The 23,535-nt window shown below is 38.6% G+C and overlaps 1 protein-coding gene across 13 annotated transcripts in view; it reads left to right on the forward strand.

Moving 5' to 3' along the window:
* Rapgef6 (Rap guanine nucleotide exchange factor 6) overlaps positions 1 to 23,535 on the forward strand; it is a 176,904-nt gene that overhangs the window by 110,384 nt on the left and 42,985 nt on the right. For all 13 annotated transcript variants that reach the window (XM_006984863.4, XM_076578398.1, XM_016003473.3 and 10 more), the window contains 4 exons: positions 736 to 844; positions 9,185 to 9,425; positions 14,498 to 14,655; positions 22,940 to 23,180. In XM_006984863.4, the coding sequence (XP_006984925.1) occupies positions 736 to 844; positions 9,185 to 9,425; positions 14,498 to 14,655; positions 22,940 to 23,180 (749 nt within the window). The remainder of the gene's footprint in view (positions 1 to 735; positions 845 to 9,184; positions 9,426 to 14,497; positions 14,656 to 22,939; positions 23,181 to 23,535) is intronic.

Consider the following 23,535-nt stretch of genomic DNA (forward strand, 5'->3'; position numbering starts at 1 on the left):
TGTGTGTGTGTGTGTGTGTGTGTGTGTGTGTGTGTGTGTGTGTGTGTAAGTAATTATGTTTAGTGTATGTATGTGTTCTTGTTCACATACATGTACCATGGTGCATTTATGGACATCCAGGAAGTCAGTTCTCTCCTTTTACCATGTGGGTCCTGGAGATCAAATTCAGGCTTGGTAGCAAGCACTTTTACCCACTCAGCTATCATCTCTCCAGTCCCCATCTTAATTTTTGTTTCCTTTTTTTTTTTCTTTCTTTCTTTTTTTTTTTTTTTTTTTTTTTTTTTTTTTTTTTTTTTTTTTTTAAGGTTTATTTTATTTTATGTGTATGGATGTTTTGCCTGAATGTGCATCATATGCTTGCCTGGTGCCAGCCGAGGGCAGAAGAAAGTATTGGATCACTTAGTATTGGAGTTAGAGATGGTTGTGAGGCACCATGTGAGTGGGAACTGAACCTGCATCCTTTACAACAGCAGTTCTAGCTCTTGACTGCTAAGTCATATCATTTGGGATCCCAGAGAAAATGACCTTTGAAAATACATATGACGGAGGATTTGGGAAATATACAGTACAACAACAACAAAATGGTAGTCCATTTTCTAAAATCAATAATCATTGCTCACATATAGAGTGATTTATTCAAGTTCTATTTTGGTTTTCCTAATATTAAACTTTTGAGGTAATAGGTGATACTAATACTATTTCTTTCTTAATTTGTATTTTAAAAATATTTTCAAGATAATGGAAGTCAATGGACAAAACTTTGAGAATATTACATATGTTAAAGCTCTTGAAATTTTGAGGAATAATACTCACCTTGCACTTACTGTGAAGACCAACATTTTTGGTAAGTTTTGTTGTAACAGCTACTGAAGTAACCTTTTGTTTTATTTTATGTAAATATTAAAGTAAGTGGGCTGGAGAGATGGCTCAGAGATTAAGAGCACTGGCTGCTCTTCCAGAGGTCCTGAGTTCAATCCCCAGCAACTACATGATGGCTCACAACCATCTGAATGAGATCTTGTGCCCTCTTCTGGTGTGCAGACATACATGCAGACAGAAGACTATATCCGTAATAAATAAATAAATCTTTAAGAAAAGTCATTTCAGTGAGGTAGATGATAGTAAAATATAAACTTTTTTGTATAAGATCCTAAGATTACTATGATTTTATAATTTATAGTATTCATTTTATCTAAATTTCATGGAAATAGAGATACAGCTTCAGTTATATATAAAGTATCTGTTGAGCTTCTGTTGTGTACTATATAGTGCAGAGTACAAAAGTAAAACTTGAATGACTTGAATAAAGCTTAGAAGTCATAAGCAGGCTCTTTTCCACTCTGAATGTACAAAGCTAGCTTTCTGCAATGAATCAAATGCCAGAGTAGTTGTTTCATCAAATAAATTCAGTGAAGTTTTCTAAATCTATGAGTGAGATTTCTAAACAGCATGTCCTTCCTTTCTCTGTGGAAAGGTTTATAGTAGTGACACTGTGTTCTTCAATTTGTTGGTATGAGGGCCTGGACCCAAAGCCTTACACATGCTGCCCAAGTGTCCTACAGCTGAGCTATATCTCTAGCCCTGCGCTGTCTTGTTTTTTCATATTTATATCTGAATAGAACATGTATTAAGCTTGTGCTTTGGGGGCTAAAGAGTTGGTTCCGTGGTTAAAAGCACTGGATGCTCTTCCAGAGAACCCAAATTTAATTTCCAGAACCTACATAGTGGCTCACAGTCATCTGTAACTCCAGTTCAGGGTTATGTGACTCCATATTTGCAGGCAGAACAGACACATAAAGTAAAAATAAAATAAATCTTTTTTTGAAAAAGACAAAAGCAAAAAGCTTGTGCTTTTAACAAGATATAATGTTCTTTTGGTTGAGTGATTTTTATGAAAGATTTATTATCATTTGCTTTGGACTCCATTGAATTTTGGCTAAAATCATGAGAAAGATAACAGTAAGTCTAACAATTAAAAACCAAAGACCACTTAGGAGTTCTTACACTAAAATCCCTTTAGGTAGATTAGATTGCAATCAGAATGACAGTAGAATCCTAGAAGTATGCCTTTTGGGGTAGGAAATGATGTGTTTTGGGTTTGGTTTTGTTTTGTTTTGTTTTTTGTTTGTTTCTACTTTTTCTTGTCTTTCTTTAAACTGTCTTCAGTCATAGAGAAAAATGAAGTATTTTGTGATTTTCCTCTTTTCATTTGAGTGCCTTGGATATAATTACCTCATGTTAACTTGTCGATGGGCAGTTTTCCAGCCTTGAATAAGGAAGCCTTCAGAGCTTTTTTACTTTCTGGGATTTACACTGTCTACTAATGCCAACTTCTAGGTTAAATTAAAGAATTCCAGTTTTGAAAAATGTGAAAGCAATCCTTATTCTGTCACCTTGAGCCAATTAAGTCTCTCCCATCAAGTGTGTTTTATAGAATTCTTAAGGATCTGAGAACCTGAGAGTTCTTTGCACCTATCACAAAAATGATTACTGATACCAAGTACTTAGCAGCATTGGCCCTGGGGAAAAGGAAAGCTTTTGGATATAAAGGACAGGGTAACCTAAGTGCCTCTGGGTAGTAAGAGTTCTGTTGTCCTCCCAGGAATCCTACATTGGTTGTGGTCAAGAATAGGTGCCTACATGGTACTGCAAAAGTGTGGGAGCTGGGGAAGAGCAAAGCATTACCAGCCCATACCTCCTTCTTTATGCCAGGTAGAGTGCAGTCAACCAAGCAGAACACCAAAGACTGCCTCAAACAAACATTTATGGAACATTTGTGGAAATGGAGGGAGCACTTTCATCTTTACATAATGTTCACAGTGACTGGCACTGTCTGAAAGTCAGGTCAGACATCAAGTGGAAGGCAGCAGAAGATGGGCGTAGAGGATCTTTTTCAGATTATGAGGAAGAAGAGTTAATTTGAAGAAGGGACAGAAAACCTTTCTAGTGATTTAAAGCCTCATCTCTTGAAACAAGAACAGAAAGTCAGGGCAAAAAAATCATTGAGAAAAACAACTTTTAGGAACAGTGATGGTTTATAGTTGAGGGCTCGCCAAGGACCAGAACACTCCAGCAGCACCTTTTAGAATTAGAACTCTCTCAGACTCTCAAACAGATAGAATCCAACTGTAGCTTCCTCTCAAGGAAACCCAGAAAAACTTGAAAGTTTTCCTCCTGGTTCTGAATGTTAAGAGCCTTGCATGAGGGGCCAGGGGCGTAAGTTGGTGTGCACCCTATTTCAAAAAAATAATTTTTCAAAAAGAACTAAGCAAACGAAGATTTTGAAGTGCTGGGAAAAGTCTGTGTGAGCCAGAAGTGCATGCACGTCAGAATAGTTTCGTAAGTGGAAATAAAAACTGAATTATGGCTTCCATCTCTGGATAAGATGTAGTAAATTCATGTCACCTTTCCTCTTCTACTGATTTTTAACTGTAAAACCTGAACAAAATCATGACTCATGTATGTGAGAACAGGCAGGCCACAGAAGGACTTAAGAATTCAGTGTACCATCTTAGTGAACTTACTATCTTCCCTGGTAACAGTCCCCCAAGGTGGACTAAAGGAACTTGAAACCTGGATGTGAGTACTGTGTCTTAAGGAAATAGAAAGGGAAATCTTTAGGCTCCAACCAAATGAAGGAAGTCTCCCTTGTTTTACTTTCCTTGTTCTCCATGATGATCTGCAGCAGTACAGAACAGTCACAATAGCCTGCCGCAGAAGCCTACAAGAGCCAGTCCTCTGGAGAAAGGACTCCTTCATCTTATACCACTGTGCATGTTCCCACCTTCTTCCCTCTATGTCCTTCTGCCTATCACGAATCTTAAAAGGTCTTATAATTAAAAAACCCAGAGCCAGATATTGGAGTGAAAGCTGAAAGATCAGAAATACAGAATTGCCAGCCACTAGCTTACTTCTACAAAATCCTCAGCCTCAAGAGAGCAAGTTCTTGTTTCCTCATGCCTTATATACCTTTCTGTGTCCTGCCATATTACTTCCTGGGATTAAAGATGTGTGTCACCACTGCCTGGTTCTGTTATTGTCATGTAGCCCTGAATTCACAGAGATCTAGACGGATCTCTGCCTCCCAAGTGATAGGATTAAAGGTATGTGCCACCATTGCCTGACCTCTATGTCTAATTTATTGGCTAGCTTTGTCCTCTGATCCCCAGGTAAGCTTTATTGGGGTACACAACATATCACCACAGCTCTCTAGGGTCTCTTAAGAGGACAAAACATAAGGGAGCCTAAAAATAAAAAAAAACTACGTTGATAACTGTCTTAGTTAAAATTTTATTATTGTGAAGAGACACCATGTCCACAGCATGGTTTTCAAAAGTTTTGCAATGCTATTTAGATCTGGTACCTCGACAACTCTTATGATTGGGGCTTGCTTACAAGTTCCGAGGGTTAGTCCATTATCATCATGGCCGGAAGCATGGTGGCATGCAGGTAGACATGGTGCTGGAGAATTAGTTGAGAGTTCTTCATCTGGATCTGCAGGCAGCAGGAAGAGAGAGACCATGGGCCTGGCTTGAGCATGGAATGTCAAAGCCCACTTCCAGTGATAGACTTCCTCCAACAAGGCCATACTTACTCCTATAAATCTACATGTTCTAGTCCTTTAAAATAGTACCATTCCCTGTGAGCCTATGGGGGCCATTTTCTTTCAAACCACTACAATAACTAAGATGGGGAAGACAAACTCATAAAGTTGATTCTGAACTCCTCAACATGCCCCCAGCCTGTGTATTATGAGCTCGATGATATTGGGGGAAATGTAGATTTTTAAGAACCACTGTTGCAGATAAACCTCTATCAAGTCTGAGACTAATCATTTTGTGACCCCAAATGGCAGATGTGAATAGCATTGCAAAACTTTTAAAACCGAAGTATTGGACCTGTAGCCCCCATGACAACCACAAGCACCATTGTTCTTCACAAGATCTAAGCATTAGAAGGATTCTTTATTAAAATTTTGAAGGTGGGAGACTCTGTTTTGGTGGTCTTATCCATTTTTCTATAGATGTCTTGCTTGGTTTTAAAATTCTCATGGCTGTTATCACTTCAGATACTGCCTTTAAACCCCCTCTCTATCTTTTTCAAATCAGAGATTAGTGTTTTCTGTAGTATCCTACATAAGGTTCTTATTTGGGTATTTTTTTTTAATTTGTTGTTGTTGTTGTTGATTGTTGGAGGCACTTGTGGAAGTGAGAGAACAACTTTCTCTTTCCACCCTGTTTTGAGGTAGGGTCTTTCTTGCTTCTACCACCTTGCCCACATGCTTCATGGTGATTGTCTTGTTTCACCTCAATCACCATAGTGCTGTGGTTACAGATGAACACTACCAGAGCCAGGACCAAGCTTAGGTCATCAGGCTTGTAAGACAAAGCAGTTTCACCCACTGAGCTGTCTCATCAACCCTGATCCTGTTCATACTATATTCATTCCAGTGTTTAAAATGTAGAATGATTTTAGTTTCAGAAATTTAACTTTTAGGTTCTAGAGTAACATTTTTTTTTTTTGGTTGTGAATCTAGCCCTTAACAGCTGAGCCATCTTTCCAGCCCTAGAATGTACATTTAAATCTCTCTTAAGGATTTAGTTTTTCTTCTCTTGGTTTGGTTTTTGTTCTTTTTTTTTTTTTTTTTTTTTAACAGAAGGTCTTGCTGTGTTGCCATGCCTAGACTGAAACTTACTATGTAGCCCAGACCAGCCACCCTTCCTCCTGAATACTGGCTTACATACATGTACCACCATCCCTACCTAAGATAGAAGTGTCTTTTAAACCACTGAGTCATCCTACACACATGCTTCATTCAGAAGAACCTGCTGCCCCTTCTGGTCTCATACCAGAACCCTGGGACACTTTACTGTTTTCTGGCCTTTCTACCTCAGTGTCTATTCATTTCCTGTTCTCCTTCTACCACAGGAACTTTTAAATGTTGTGTTTACTTAGAATCACTCTACCACTCCTTTCTTTTTCTACTTTAAATCTCATTTTTAAAATCTTTTCTTGTAAAGGAACTTTAGTAAGGTTACTCCTTTCCTACTGTCCTAAGTATCTTCTAAGGCTGTGTTCTCCCTACACCAATTATTTTACCTGACTGCAAGTTCCACACCTAGAGAAACATACAGACATTTGGTGTAGTATATACCACTTGGAGGTTAGTAAACATTCTTGAATGGATAAATTTCTTGATTTTAGCTTGACAAGCTATTTTTTATCTTTGCCAAGTGGTTTAAACAAAGGTGACTTTTTAAAACTAGAAGCTGAAAGGAACTTTAATTTAGTAAAGCAAAATATCTTTCAAAGATGAATCCTAAAGGATTCAAACATGAAGGCAAAGTAAAATGTCTCTCTTGGGGCTGGAGAGTTGGTTCTCTAGTTAAATAGCACTCACTTCCAGAGTACCTGAGGTCTGTTCCCAGCAATCACATCAGGAAACATCCACCTGTAACTCCATATTCAGGGAATCGGATGCCCTATTCTGGACTCAGTAGGCACATGCACACACATGGCAGACGCTCATAGATATACATAAATAAAAGTAAAATAAAGCTTATTGTTAATGTCATTTTCATATGTTCGCATCTAGTTTGGCACTGTAGTCTCATCTTTGTTGAAGACCCTGCAGAATAGGGAACAGTATTTGGCAGTTCTAACAGAAGCTTAATATCCAGACTGTATAAAAAAACTTAAGAAGCTGGTATGTGGAGGCAGGAGGACCCCAAGGCTAGCCTGAGCTACCTAAGACCCTATCTCCAAAACAGTATGACATGAAAGGACAAAGGAAAGGGCAGGACTCGGAGGTTGAGGCAGGATTGAAGTTCATAATGAAACATTGTCTCGGAAAAAAGAAACAATTTAAAGTTTTTTAATTAGTAAATTATCTAAACAAACACTTCACAAAAGAAAAAACAAGCATGTCCAAACAGATATTTGAGAAGGTGCTCAATATTATTAATGGTCAGAAAACTGTAAATCTAGACCACAGTTATCTTCTGTCATAAGTATCTTTAAACAAAGAAGAAAAAATATGTGTTGATGAGGAAGATGTATGAGAAAGAAACTCTTTCTTTAACTTTTATTGATTCTTTGTGGATTTCACATCATTCATTCCAATCCCACTTATCTTCACCTCCCCTCAAATCCACCCTCTGCCCTTGCAAACTCCCCCACAAAACAAAACCAAATTTAAAAGAAAAACCAAACAAAACGAGAGAGAGGGGAGAGAGAATCTTGTTGTGGAAACTGTAGTGTGGCCTGTTGACTCACAATTTACTCTTTAATCTGTTCATCTACTTGCAAGTGTTCATTGCCACGAGTCATTCATTGGTCTGGTCCGAGGCCTCTGGCTCCTGCTACACCACCGATACACGGATAATGGGCTCTCACTGGGGCTCCTCTTTCCTATCCTGTTGTCCTATGTCGTGGAGATCCTGCTGTTTTGGATCTGTAGGTTCATCCCCTTCACCTCCAACAGTTCACAGATGAGGTGGATGTTGGGGTGGGCCATCTCTTAGCTCTGGTTCTGGGCCTGGGTGGTAGCTGAGTTGGTCAGCCCGCCAGCTTTCCCTCATCCTCTCTATCCCGCTCTCCAGCACTGCCTCAGCCAGCTCACCCAGTGCAGCCTGCAGCAAGGAGCGGGGCCAGTTCTCCTGCTCTCAGGTCCTCAGAACTAACCGAGTCATTCTCATTCACACCACCAGGTCCAGCTCTACTGTTTAGCCCAGGTGAGGTGCAAGGATCCTCTCTCCTGATTGCTGTAAGGGGCATATGGGAGGCGGGGAGTATCAGCTCCTCCGGGTGCAGCCAGTGAGGGTCAGGGCTAGTTCTCCCATTCTTGTGACCCTAGGACCAGCTCTCTCACCTGCCACAGGTAGTAATGGGTAAGGGAGGAAGACATCTCTCACCCATGCCACCACATAGCAGATGAGGGTGGGGGTTGTCAGCTCTCCTGCTCTTGCATCCTCAGGGTTGGCTCACCTGCATCCCGACCACAGGGTCAGCTCTAGTTTGCTGCCCATGGAAAAGGAACTCTTGACACTGCCAGTGGCAATACTTAGTATAACTCCTGTAGAGAGAACGAAAAGTTCCTCATATAGCTAAATAATAGAACTAGTGTGTGCTGGTGCTATCTCACTCCTCAGTGGATAGCCACAAGAAATGAAGTCAGAAACCAAAGAGATAGTGCATTGTTTTTTCTGCTTTAACAAATAGCTAAGATCAGAAGTCAACCTGAGGCCCATTAATAGGTAAAAGGATGATGGTAGATAATACTCAGGAGTATTAAGCCATAACAGAGGTCAAATCCTGACACTTGGCCAAAATGGATGGAACTGGAAGACATTACACTAAGGTAATCCAATCTGACACACAAAGACAAGTGTGGCATGTTCTCTCTTCTGTGGCAGCTAAAGCAGTATTCACCTGAAAGCAGGGTTAAGATTATTCAAGGCTAGGAAAGGCATGAGGGAGCGTGCAGAAATGAAGATATGATAATGCATGTTGCGTGAATGCATAGAATAGCATCCTGATCTCCATAAGTATATACAGTTAATATCTTTTGGGGTGGTGGTGGTGTTTTAGCAAGCCCAGTGGAGTGACATATAATGTAATTCCAGCACTTGAGAGGCCGAGATAACTGAGAGTTCAGTCCCAACCTGTAAAGCAAAATCCTATGTCAAAACAGCAAAAGGGCCGGGCGTTGGTGGCGCACGCCTTTAATCCCAGCACTTGGGAGGCGGAGGCAGGCGGATCTCTGTGAGTTCGAGGCCAGCCTGGGCTACCAAGTGAGCTCCAGGAAAGGCGCAAAGCTACACAGAGAAACCCTGTCTCGAAAAACAAAAAAAAAAAAAAAAAAAAAACAGCAAAAGGATGGTGGGAAGGAAGGCAAGGGGAAGGACAAAGAAAAGCAACCTCTCGGACTGGACTGCAGCTCAGGTGTGGTAAGATGTGTGAGGCCAGGCAGTCTCATTTCAAAGTGCACATTTTCACACATGCTGGCAGCCTGCCCATTTCCTTTCTGTTATCCCTAATGACTTCATTTTATCACTTTGTGGATCTAGCAGATAATTTTAAAGTGAGTATGCGCCTGATAAAGTGGTATTTTTCCCTAAAATGTGTTGGTATAAAACATTTTAATGAGGAAGAAGAAAAATGATGAATTTGTTTATTTCCACAGTGTTCAAAGAATTGCTCAGTAGGACTGAACAGGAGAAATCTGGTGTTCCTCATATTCCCAAAATTGCTGAAAAAAAAAGTAATCGCCATTCAATCCAGGATGTCCCGGGAGATATTGAACAGACATCGCAGGAGAAAGGGAATAAGAAAGTTAAAGCAAACACCGTTTCAGGGGGAAGAAACAAAATCAGAAAAATTTTGGATAAAACAAGATTTAGTATCTTGCCTCCAAAACTATTTAGGTAGGTAGTACCAATCTATTGTGTCAGATTGTCATATTAACTGGAGTTTTTATTGTAGGGATATGAGATGTGAGTCATGTTTGTTTTATACATCATAAAATCTTCAATAATACATGAGTAAAATCTAAAACTCTCCCCATTATCTCTGTGGATTTATCCCTGTCTAGTAGCTTTTAGTGTTGTGAATTTTAGAAAAGACTGTTTCGTGTTGTGCGTTTTTATGTTTTGGGTCCAATTTCAATCACTGGATCTATAAATTTGGACATGTTGATTTTTGGGGCACATTCATTGCTAGATTGCTCATTTCTAGAGCTCATTGCTCGTTCTTTTCTAAGTCACTGCTTTCATTAAGGTGAGTAGGTTATAGAAACATAACTTTAAAATGGCAAAAATATTTAATATTATATCACAAATAGTGAGACCAGTAGAGGCTGGGTGAAAAAACTGTTAAAGGGGTAGCCCACACTAAAGAGGTTGGGGAGTTTGAGATGACCAGAAGTCACTGTGGAAAGGGGGGGGGGGGGAATCTAAGGGCCAGAAAGCAGAAAATAATTCACATGGAGAGTTCTTTAGCAGGTAATAATCTTGAGTTTCATTTCCAGAAGCCCTGAGCAATTGGTCTGGAATGTGTACATTGTTGTGACTGGTGGCACAGTTGTGTCATATATCATCTAAAATCAGAGACTGTTAAAATTGTGACCCTTTCTGAGCAGCTGAATCAATGGCATGCATATTCTTAGAGAGAGGAAGTAGGTTGCTAGGCGTAGACTCCAAGTTCATGGCAGGAGATAGAAGTCGATGTCACCAGGGGCAGTTAGTTGAGCATTTCCCACATGATGACTTTGTATTGGGAACAAAGAGAAAAACATCTACTAGAAATGGCTTTGTTTAAGTTCAGAATATATTTTTATTTAGTTTTTCATTTATTAATCAGTAAGCATTTTGAGTTTTTTGCTTTGTGCCTCAAGAAGTTGTTAGCTAAATACAAGCATAAATAAAAATGTGCTAACCATCTATTTATGCAGTAGAGTAAAATGTCAATCATTTCAGTCACTGAAATCCTAAGAAATAGATTAGAGTCATAGAGATTTCTGAAGCCAGTTTTATAAGGGCTAGTTTCTCATTTTTATCTATCTGACCAGCTACTCTGTGTTTTTGAGGCCATGTATTATTTTAACAGTTAAATCATTTAAAGTGAATTTGAATAAATTTTTCTTGCAGTTTTTGGGAGGTCTTCCCCATGCAAGGCAAGTGTTCTGCCATTGAACCATAGTACTAGTTCTTGGCTTTTTTTGAAGCAAGGTCTCCCCATGTAGTTCCGGTCCGTATTGTATTCTTTCTGTAGCCCTGCCTAATCTCAAACTCTTCAGCCCCCTTGCCTCTTCTTCCCAAGTGCTAGAAACAGGTATGCACCACCACATCCAGCAAATGATTTTTTTGGCAAAAGTTTGCAGTCTAGCTAGATATAGGGACTTATGTTACAAGCCTCGCATTCAGAAAGTCACGCAACGGATTGGCCGTTTTTCAGAAAACACAAACAGGAAATGGAATGAGACTATAAACACCCAAAGTCTGTTCCCAGTGATGTACTCCCTCCAGCAAGGCCGCACTATCTAAGCCTCCCTAGACAGTACCACCAACTGGGGGATAAAGTGTTCAAATATTTAAGCCTATAGGGGACATAGTGATTCAAACCACTACAGAGATTCACCCTTTCTGAAGAACTCATAAGTCACTTATGGGTGAAAACACCACTGTGATGTCAGTAGATAATAGACAGAGAATGATCCATATAGATGTTTCTCCAAAGATGCAACACCCTTTCCATGGAGCGTGGTGGTGGTGGTGGCGGTGACGGTGGTGCCCTGCTGTGTTGCTCATGCTGGCCTCAAACTCCTGTAGTCATGTACTCATAAGAGCTAGGAGGACACTGAAAGTCCAAGTACAAGAAAGTGGTTAGCTAAGTGGTATGTTAGACACAAAAATTATCAAGGACAAATGTCCAAGTGTCTGCTTTGGGTTTGTTTTTTATATATACAAAGTACAAATAAGTTTTCCCTCTTTCTTCCTGTATCTTCCAAGTTTCCTACTTTGAACATTTGGATTCTTTTAATTGAAATTAAAAATTAAGTAATTTTGCCAGGTACTGGTAGTGTACACCTTTAATCCCAGCACTAGGATGGCAGAGGCAGGCAGATTTCTGACTTAGAGGCTAGTCTGGTCTACAGAGCAAGTTCCAGGACAGCCAGGGCTACAAAGAGAAACCCTGTCTCAAAAAATAATAATAATTTTAATTCTATAATTTCTGATTATCTTGTGTGTGCCAGAACTCCTTGGGAGAGGCATGAAGACAGACTCCTCCCCACATAGCCCCAGAGAAGCTGTTACAGGCAGCATCTGTGGGAGCAAGAAGGAAAGAATGTAAAAAAAGGAGATACTTCTGATAAAAGTAGATAACACTTAAATCCCAAGCAATTACATACTTTTAAAGTGGAAAATTATTCTTAAAAGTCAAAGTGAAAATAAGTTATCGATCTGAGAGACATCTGTAAACTGTAACATAAAAGAACACTTTTTATTAACCTGAGAATATTTGGCTGTTCAGGAAATTTCCCTTTTTGTTTTTTTGGGTTTTTTTTGTTTGTTTGTTTTTGCACTCAGCTTTTATTCTGTATCTTCCTAGAAATACACTGCTTTGTTTTGTGCATCAAGACTATTTTTCTCTCCAAATGTCAGTATATTTTTTGTTTGCTTTTAATATTGGGGTTATTTTTCATATGCACATTGGTGCTGTTTTGTGGCCTCTTTGGTTTCATTATGAAACTAATCGCTTTTATTCTAAATAAATTTAGTGTCAGGGAACTAATTATTGAGGAATTTTTCAAAAATGTCTTGTTTCTGTTACTGCATCACCTCTCAGGAGACTGTTTTGGTAAGAAATGACATAATTGTTTCTCAAATAGGCTTTATCAGTTCAACTTTAAGCATGGATTTTTTTTGCCAGTTGTTTCATTCCTGTCATAGCTTGAATTGTGCATGACAGAGTTTTCATCTCTTCATGCTCACACCTAATTACCATGAATTTATAGCCTGCTATTACATGAGTATAGCTAGATAGTGTTGTATCTGTTGATTATTAAAGGAGCATTAATGTTAAGTGGCATCAGTGACAAGAGTACATATTAAGAATTTTTAATCTTCTGTGGACTTTGTCTCTGTAGTGAATTCTTTTTACCAAAAAATTCTGACTTAGTGCTGGGGACATGGGTTAACTGGCAGAGTGCTTGCCCAGCATCTGAAAGGCTGTGGGTTTGATCCCAGGCACCACATAATCCAGATGTGGTGCTGCAAGCATGGAATAGCAACACTTTGGAGGAGGAGACAAGAGGATCAGGCATTCAAAGTCATTCTCTCTAGTAGAATGTTGAAAGTCAGCCAAGGCTACATGCGACCCTGTATCAAAAAATAATGCTAATTTTAGTTGTGCTGTAGTTTGTTCTACTCTGTTAATGAGAGTAGATCACCTCTTTAAAGGTTTGTTTCCTTGGGTTCAGTTACCTGACCTTATGAATCCAAACACTGGTGTGTTTGTTTGCAGAAACAGTTAGAGAAAGACTATTGTTTAAACATATGCCTTTACGCTTTTTATGATTTAAATACACGATAGCATTTCTTTTTTCCTCTTAGCTTATCTTCACATGTTTATTTGTGACAGCCAGCAGTGCGGACCAAGTTGTAGAGAGCTAGTTTAGGGTAAGCATGAATTACTTACCAAATAAAACCTTTCTTCTCCCAAGAGTAGATTGATGTTTATCCCTGGGAATAAATAACATTATTTGTGTAAGTTGTATTGTTGTGCCTCTACTTCTCAGTGTCAGTTAAAATAAATGTTCCTCCTCTCTAGTTTTAATTTGCTCTCATTTTAATTTGGTGAAAGTACTTGACTCTCTTCATAAGAATAGGAATATCATTTTTCATCTACTTCAGCTGACTTAGTCCTTCAACCAATGGCAAGCTAGAGAAAGGAATTCACCTGAGACAACCAGCTAATTAACAGTCTGTCTGCCATCACCGTGTGTTCCTTCCATGCCACCCTTCATGCCTCCCTGACTGTGCAGCTCTCTCTTGTCCTGGCTGTCTTTTTCTTGCTATTAATAGCCTGTTACTGTCCATCTTGTTTCATTTCATAGTCTGCCTAAATCTTATATTTTGCTTTAATATATTCTATATATTCCATATCACTCATTTTTTAGATTGTAGTTTAATCTTTTCCATGACAATAGGTAAGTGTTTTGTGATCCTCTGTATAGCAAGAACAGTACAGGAGGCTGTGCTGAGTACAGTTTACATGGGAATTGATACTAAGGAACACATTTCAACATAAGTGAATTTAGGGAGAGAACTCTTACTTTGGTTATTGATGATGATGGAAATCTTTTGCACTGTGATCTTAAGTTCTGTAAAACAGTTTTACTTTATAATTAAACTAATATTGGGGAAATACACAAAGTTTAACTGACAGTGTTTATATTTTTCCTTCCAGTGATTTTAGAATTACCTGTGTAACAGTTCTAAGTGTTTTAAAAGAATTTCTTGTTGCCCTAGGTAATGGCTTTTTAGTTAATATGTGTTTTTGAAACCTTAAAAGAGAACCAACTCTTACTGACTTCAATCATCTTGTGATTATCATGTGTTTGGAGGGACACTTCCTGTGGTATGGCTATGTATAGCTCGGTAAATATATTTGAAATTTGAGACTGGCAAATTTCAAGCAGTCCCTAAACATTCAGATTGAGTTTTTCTACCAAAACCAGAGGAAACAAATTCAACATTATTTGTGATATAGTAGAATTGCTTCCATTTTATATTTCATTTTAATGTAATTTTCAAAAATATTTCATTGTTCTTTCTTCATTATAGTTACTCTTTGGTTGCTGAAATGTTTTAATCTTAACTGGTTAAGTCATCATACTGAATTAATCTTGTTATGCCTTTGTGCATAGGAATCCAAATTGTTTGCTATGTAAGTGCCCTCTAATACTTGAAAGTGATATATGTCATTTTTTTTGAAGTGATGGAGGCCTGAGCCAATCACAAGATGACAGCATCGTGGGAACCAGGCACTGTAGGCACAGCCTGGCTATAATGCCAATTCCTGGAACTCTCTCATCCAGCAGCCCAGATCTCTTGCAGCCCACCACCAGCATGTTGGACTTTTCCAATCCTTCAGGTAATGTTTCCATGTGACATCATGTGGCCAGATGGGTATCTAATACACAGTCACTTGAGTCTTATGCCACAGATACTGGATTTGCCTGCAGATTTTACCTGTGGTTTTTTACTTCATGCAAAAAGCCAGAGAAAATTATGTCTTTTTACCAAAGCAGGTTACTGCTTTCTAAACTGAAACTTCATAATAAAAGAACCTCAGTGGTATTTTATTTCAGCACCTGAAGCTAAAGTTGTTTGGGGTTTGTTATTTTGGGGGGGGGGGAGCGTTGTGGAGGAGTAGTTAAGGTTTTGGTTTGGTCAAGAATTATTACCAGAGTGTAACATTTTTTTCACTAATGATTTTCAGTATGGAACATCAAGTTGTTTTCTGTTTGTATTGGTGCCCAGAGGTGTAAAAATGTCACATAAGTATATGAGCTAAAATTTCATTGTAAAGAATGGATTATATACTATGCATCACTTTTCTTTTCAAGAAAAGACAAAATTAAAAACTGAATATGTAATTGAATCCAAGGGAGACAGGGGAAATGATCCCTCAGAGTGTTTCTGATTCACCCTAAGTTTTCAGTTCTAATGCACAGAGGAAGGGAGCTCATTCACAAATATTTCAGTGCCCAAAATAAAATATAAATGTATTTGTAAAGTTTGTGTTTTCCTGTAGCAGCCTAAATAAAAACCCTTTAACACAACAGAAACATTTACTGAAGGTTGTACTGTACATTATTTCTTGTTTTGTTTTGTGTTTTATAACAACCTAAAAACTCCCAAGGTTTAACAAAAACACAGACTAATGAAAGTAGTTGTGTACATTGTTTCCTTCCATTCCCTACTCACGCTAGAGTTACAACACTCAGCAAGCTGGTGTTGCAGATCCTTCTTTCTGTAAGGCTGTCAAGACTGCATAGAACAGAATGATTGCTTTGCTTTGAAAGTTCTAGCAGTTCCTGTATTAGTGAGGGGTGTGTCAAGAGACAAATCAGGCCGGGCGGTGGTGGTGCACGCCTTTAATCCCAGCACTCTGGAGGTAGAGGCAGGCAGATCTCTGACTTCGAGGCCAGCCTGGGCTACCAAGTGAGTTCCAGGAAAGGCGCAAAGCTACACAGAGAAACCCTGTCTCGAAAAACCAAAATAAAAAGAGAGAGAGAGAGAGAGAGAGAGAGAAATCAGAAATAAATACAGAACTGGCTGCCAGTATATAAAATTAAGTCTTTGCTTTTAGAAAAAAGGTAAGCACTAAGGTGTCACAGAAGCATGAAAAGAGCAGGCTGGGTTCAGTTCTGTGATGTGGAAGAAATGCCTGTACCAGGATGAGGACGTGTTTTGGGGATGAACCTTCTTTCTAGCCACCTGTTCTGACAACCTGTTGCTTCATCATTTCTTGAGAGTGGCACGTGCTTTAAGGTTGCCTCCGTGTGCTTTGCCACCTGTAGGTTCTCTCTGCATGTCCAGTGTGCTGTTTCTTACTCTGATGTCTTATTCTCCAGTGCTCAAGCCCAGATCCCCTACATCATCACTTTCAGCACATTTTAATGACTTCTCATCTTCATCATGTGGTAGAATCAAAATCCGTTTTTCTTTGTGTGTATGTGTTCTATCTACAGTGGTATTTCTTATACTCTATTCACAAATAAAAGATTTTTATGCTCCCAGAGAATAATCTAAATACACATATTGTTTTGAAAGCAGTTATTTAGAAAGGGCATATGATTTTATAGATTTGCTTGTCTTATGGCTCTAGTGCTGTCCTCTGCATTTATAGACACTAGGGATGAGGACAGTCCAGCACAATGCCTCAAAGTGAAGGCACTTGCTGCCAGTCTGACAACCAGAGTTTTGTCCTTGGAACCCACATGGTAATAGAGAACTGACTCCTGCATGCCATCCTCTCACCTCCACATGCATGCATACACAAAAATAAATGAGTAAATAATTAGAAAGTGATGCTGAAGGAATAAAGAAGGACTTAAGGGAAAGAAGAGCAAGACGTGGACAAAGTAGGTAGACGGTATTCCACCTGTAGAAGTGAGGAGCAGGTGCTTCTCAAATTGCTCTCAGGTTAGTTTCTCAGTTCTGTCCTTGACAACATCTTGAAAGGACTCAGAGATGCTTTCTAAATCTGCATAGAGAAAGTCTAATGCGACTGAGACTGCAGCATATGTGCATGTCAGTGATACAGCTGGACACGCCTATCAGATAGTTCATGTTTAGGACCCCCAGATGAACAGCTTTTTGAGAGACTTATCTAGTAATATGTTATTTGTATTTTTGTTGGAAAAAGTTATTACCAGTTTCAAATTCAGCTTCTTACATTTAACAGCAATACTAAAACTTACTCTGGGCACACACTTGACTGGAGGGAGCATGTGTCCTTAGTCAGCCTTTATTGATGTTCGTGATTCTGTATGCGTAAAGTTCTTATTGGATCATAGTCACCATGCAGGCCAAGCTGCAGAACTACTGAATAGTTTGATCTGATTGCTGACTTTTTATAATTTTGCTTTATTTTTGCTGCCTACAGCTGTTGGTTTTTACTGTAAGTATCTTGGTATTCTTTTGTCTTTTGTGTGTAGTTTGTTATTTTCAAAAAGATCATATGATAGAGAACTCAGTGAAATAGGAAGCAGAGTTCTTCTTTCACTTGTGAGGTCGCACTCATTGGTGGGAATCCTTTTACTTATTTTCAATAACTGTATATGTTTTTGTCTTCATATAGAGTCAGAATATACATGCCACTTCACAACTTGTGAAAAGTTTTTTGAAATTTTATTTTCCTCTGTGTGTGAGTGTGTGTGTGTGTGTGTGTGTGTGTGTGTGTGTGTGTGTGTGTGTGTGTGTGTAGATGAACATGTGCCATGGAATGCTTGTGGAAGGTTTTTTGTTTGTTTGTTTTTGTTTTTTCATGTAACATAAGTTGAAGCTTAAAGAATTCAGAGTATGGAGCTGGGAATGAAGCTTAGTCAGAGTGCTCGCTTAGCATTTGTTCAGTCTCTGCAGCTTTCACAGCTGACATAGTGGCACAGGCTGGAATCCCAGAAGTTAGGTGGTAGATCAGAAGTTGAAGGCCATTCTCAGGTACATGGCAAATTTGAGGCCAGCCTGGGCTACATAAAACCCGTCTCGAAAAAAAAAATTCAGCATGGCTAAATAAAATTTGAATGTGAACTTCCCCTCCCCACTCCCGAGTTTATATACAGAGCTTTTTTTTGGTTACTTTTTCACTTAGTAGCTGAAATCCTATTTATTTGATGTAGCAAACTTAATTTTTTCTGTACTTAAAGCCTTTTTGCTGCTTTTTAATTATAATTACAGATATCATACACTTTTTTTAAGTAAAACTTTAGAGAAAGATTAAGTACAGGTGTCTCTACCCCTCACATTTTACAGTGACTAATTTACTTAGATCTTTTCACAAATTTCATTGAATGTAAAATGTGGTACTGATTCATCCCTTTGATTTAAATGAGATGGTACACACTTCACTCACCATTTTATGTAACAGAGTTCCTTAAATATTTGTGTATCTGGATATGATGTTCTATTAACATTGTTATTAAAGAGATGGTAAAATTCTTTTAACTAGCCTCCAATCATGGGCATTTGAGTTTTTTTGTTTTTTTTTTCTAAGTCTTTGTGTTCATGGATTCCTACCTGTTTTATATTTGCACTGTTTTATGGAAAGTTTTGTCTCTTTGTAAAAGTACCTTAAAGTAAGTAAAATGCTCACTATTTAGCCCTTGATATGAGTAGAGCAAGTCTGGCAGTTCTTGGCCTTTTCTAGTCTACCATAACCTTTGATGTGTGTGTTAGCACACGCCCTAGTCACCTTGTGAGCTGTCCTAGTTGTCAGTGTCTTTCCTTGAACCACTTGCCACTCTCTTGAATATTAGTGAATTTCCTGAGGTCAGATAGTATCCGCCTCCTTTACCACTATATTTTCATCCCTTGGAACACTGTGGATACACAAGTGGTCAGCAAAGAAAAATGTAGAGAGTGAGAAAGTTAACTTTATTTTCTTAAAGATCCTTCTAAATACCTGAAAAATTATTCTGTCTTTAGAGTAATCTCAAGGTCAGTACCTCCTTAAAAGGTTTTGTTTTTGAAACAGGATTTCTGTGTGTAGCCCTGACTGTCCTGGAACTTGCTAGGTAAACCAGACTGCCCCTCACTCAGATCTGCCTGCTTTTTCCTCCCAAGTGCCAGATTGAAAGGTGTACACTACCACACCCAGCTTCCTAAACGTGTTTATTTATCTCATACATACCAAATTAAAGTTATCATTCTAGAGGCTGGGGCAGTGCTCAGCAGTCACGAGCACTGACTGCTCTTTCAGGGATCCAGAGTCAGTTCCATAGGATTCGATGGAACTGCTCAAACGTGGTGCTCATCTGTACAGACAAGCACACACACATACAAATGAATAAATAATCTTTAAAAATAAATTAAGTTAGCACTCCAGAAATGTGTTTCTGGCTTCAAAGTCCAGATATCTGGAGTTTCTGTTTGTTTCATTTGTCTAATTTGTTTTCTTAAAATAAAATCTGAGGGTCTGGAGAGAGGGCTCAGAGGTTAAAAGAACTGGCTGCTCTTCCAGAGATCAAGTCCCAGCCACCTCATAGTGGCTCACAACCATCTGTAACGAGATCTGGTGCCCTCTTCTGGTGTGCAGGCATACATGCCAGCAGAATACTGTATACATAATAAATAAATCTTTTTTTGAAAAAAGCATGTATTATATAAAAATAAAATCTGAGGGCTGGTGAGATGGCTCAGCAGGTAAGGGCATACTTGCCACTAAGCCTGCCCACCTAAACTCTGTCCCCGGGACCCACATGGTGGAAAGACAGAGACCAACTCCCAAATTTTGTTCTGCTTTTCACATAAGTGCTGTAGCACATGTTTGCCCCGCCACCCATATACCAGTCACACAAAATAAATAAACAAATCAAGTATATAGATAAAAATTATGAATCTCTGGGCTAATAAATACTGTACACTTCTAAGGTCTTTTAAAGCATGTCTTTCTGGGACTGCAATGATAGCTTAGTGGCAAAACTCTTGCCTAGCATATATAAAAGCCCTGTGTTTGCCCAATACCACCATCACCACTCCCAAAAAAGAACTTTTCTTTTTAATGGAATCTTTTGTGTATGCATTTTTGCTTCATGACTAGAATTTCAGGTGATTAAACCATTTTTCCTGTTTGATTCTTTTGATCTCATATTTACTGTTAATCTAATTCTATATCATGAGTACGTCTGTCATGAGTCAAATATTATGTTTGGCTCTGTCTATGATTCTTCATCTGGCAGTGTGTTTGTAATGTATGTACAGTGATTCTAAAATAAAGATTATACTCTTGCTGGTGCCTATGAAGAGAAATTGTTTTCTTCTGATCTCACTGGTTTGCAGGTTGGTTTTCATGACATTGGCAGATTCATCAGGGTTTTGGTTGTGGTGCCTTTGGGTAATCCTGTTTACAGATTTCTTCTAGCACCTTTTTTTTTTTAATACTTGACTTTCTGTTATGTGACTACAGAAAAATTTGTCTTTTCATCTGAGGAACAAATGGCTTTAGAAAGTACAGCTTTTTAGCCTTGTTCAAGATACACAACTTTTTGTTCCTTCCCAAAAACAGAGAGTGAAGTTGTGCAAATCCCCACCTGTGTGTGAATATATTTCCCTAAAGATGGTAATAATGCGATAGACCTTTTGCCATGCCCTCAAGGTCAGCCAAGATCTCTTGCTGAGGCTTAGACTCCAAAGCTCTATCAGAGAAATCCACTTTTGGAGCTTAGTGCTGCCAGTTCATTAAGAGTGTAGGGACAAGCAAGTACGGTTTGGTTCTCTTTTTTTTTTTTTTTTTTGCTCACTTTCCTTCTGACAACCAGACTTCCATTTGCTGACAGTAATTTCCAGCACTAGGCAGAGAAGCATGCCTGATTTGGGTGAATTATAAAACTGTCTAACCTTAAGTTACATAAGTTCAAGAATAATGGTGCTATTAGGTACACATTAGAGACTCACTCATTGGCAAGAGATCTGAGCAAGAAGTATTGTTGACTCCGATCTTTAAATACATCAAAGAAAAACAACTTGGTACCTCTTTCTAGAACAGAGACTACTGAGTACATGAACTTGACCCAGAGCAAGTAGAATTACATCCATGTATATTCAGTTGGATCTTTTAGTCCTGGGAGCTGATTTCTTTCTTGTTGTCATTTTCAGGGCACGAGGGCGTGGGGGTATTTTATTCTGTAGAATTATTTCCTGCTATGCTTGTTTCATTCTCATCTTCCCTTTTGAGACAGGTTCTTTTTTTTTTTAAGCTAATGATGCATGTGGTGCTAACAGTGTTGAACAAACGATAAAGTTACTGCCATCATCAGTAGTCACAGCAATAAATATTCTTATTTGTAAATACAACTTATTTTCATATGGAAACAGCATTTGTTTGTGCTGTCATGTCGCTCTTCATTTGTAGTGTCTGTCATTGCGGTAGGCATTATTCTGGAGGTATGAACTCTTCCCTTGGAAGAGAAGCAAGACAGGAGGAAGAAAAGTTGATACATGCATATTATAGGAACATATCTGTTTTACTTATTTGCTAGTAACAAAATCACAGAACAGAGTTTGAAGTGTTTAATCATATGGATGTTTAAATACTTTCCTCTTAAAAATTAAATAAATTTAATATAAAACTTAGAAAATGGGCTTCAGAGAAGATGACGCAGTAGGTGAAGTGTTTGTTATACAAGCAAGAGGACCTGAGTTTAATACCTAGCATTCATGTTTTTGTTGTTGTTTAAAAAAAAAAAAAAAAAGCTTGAGTGCTGCAGTACACACCAACCATCTCAGGGCTGGAGAAGTGGCGAGTAGGAAGGTCCCTGGAGTTCTCACTGACTAATCAATCTAGCAGAATCAAGGAGCTCCAGGTTCAGTGAGAGACCCTTCCTCAAAAGACAGGTAGAGAATCATTGAAGAAGATAACTAATGTTAACTTCTAGCTTTACATGCACTCTCGCACAAACTCACATGTAAACAGAAACACAAATAACATGCCCCCAAAAAAATAAGAAAAGCAATAAAAGCTAGGAAAACGATTGCTACTTTATGTAGTGTTGGCATCTTAATGTGACTCAGTAGGAGGACACACAGGCGGTGCCATGAAGTATTGGAAGCTAGATGTGGTGGTGCACGCCTTTAAAACCCTGGCACTTGGGAGTTAGAGGCAGAAGGGTCTCTGTGAGTGTAAAGGCAGCCTGGTCTACATAGCGAGCTCCAGAACCACCAATATTACATAGAGAGACCCTGTCTCAGGAAAACAGAACAAAACAAAACAAAACAAAAAAAAAAAACAGTGTTGAAGACAAGAAAAGCCTTTCAAAATAGCAGTAAGACAAAAATAAATAAATAAAGTAATAAGCAGTTTTAATGGAGGCATGGCCAAATTTGCTGTCTCACATTGTAAGATTATAAAACACAACCTCTGGAGAAGGATTGGAAACTGTTTTCAAGACCTGGAAAATATACATGCCTTTTCAAAGACCTTTTAAGAGTTGTCACTGAAGAGCTGGTCAGATTCCTTAAAAGGATAAAATTTTATCTACTGTAGGGGGTCTGTATCATATCCTTTGTCGTGATAGAAAATGGTAATCCCATGATGGTTGGCTCCAAGGAAATCAGTGCATCTAGGCTCCAGTAGCACCTGCGCTTGTATTCACACACACACACACACACACACACACACACACACACACACACACACACAATACATATGGACTACTACCCCTTCATCCTTATTAAAAAACAACTTGTTGGCTAGAGAGATGGCTAGAGGAACTGGCTGTTCCTCAGAGGACCCAGCTTCAATCCCAGAACCCACATGCCAGCTCACAGTTTCCAAAAGTCTATTCCCAGGGGATCCAGTATCCTCTCCTGGCTTCTGCAGGCAACTGGGTACATGTGTGGAACATAAACATACATGCAGGCAAAATACCTATACACATTTTTTATTTTAAAAAAATAATAGCTTTATGGAAAAATAATAACAATAAATGTTTATAATGTCTTTAAAAATGTTTTCTAAATTGTCGCAATTTTTATCATGGTGAACTTCTATTGGTATCTTTCATGTGAAGAAAATGGATACACTTTTGTCATATCCTGTGTGAATAGAAATGTATAGTCAATTGTTTGGAGGGATACATGTACTCCAAGTTGCTTATTGGGGTTTTTAAATGTTACTTTGTAAAATACTAAGGTTCATCTTTGTGTTTATATAGATATTCCTGATCAAGTTATAAGAGTTTTCAAAGCAGATCAACAGAGTTGCTACATTATCATCAGTAAAGATACCACAGCTAAAGAAGTGGTCTGCCAAGCTGTTCAGGAATTTGGTTTGACTGGTGCATCTGAGACATATTCTCTCTGTGAAGTTTCTGTTACTCCTGAGGGTGTCATAAAACAGAGAAGACTTCCGGACCAGTTCTCCAAATTAGCCGATAGAATTCAACTCAATGGAAGGTGAATAAGCTTATTCCTGAATATGCAAAGTGCTATTTGTAGATTCCCTATAAAAATGAGTGTTTTAGGTAGAAACATCATGCTGCTTTGCTATTTATTAATTAGTTCTAAGATTAAAATGGAATTTCTCTTCTTGTCAAATTTTTGTCTTCATATTACATAAATAGAATCTTAGAAGGGTCCTTAGTCTACCATAAAGAGGAGAGAAAACAGCCCTGTATAATATGTGTCCAGCTGTAAATAATGTAGGGCCCGTCTCAGCTGTGAAGTACCATAGAGGCTCTGATCTAAAGAGGAAGAGGACATGAAAGTCTTTGTACAAGGACAGGTCCATACCACTTGCTGAGATGCAAGT

This window comes from Peromyscus maniculatus, chromosome 8, assembly GCF_049852395.1.
Source record: "Peromyscus maniculatus bairdii isolate BWxNUB_F1_BW_parent chromosome 8, HU_Pman_BW_mat_3.1, whole genome shotgun sequence".
Taxonomy (NCBI): domain Eukaryota; kingdom Metazoa; phylum Chordata; class Mammalia; order Rodentia; family Cricetidae; genus Peromyscus; species Peromyscus maniculatus.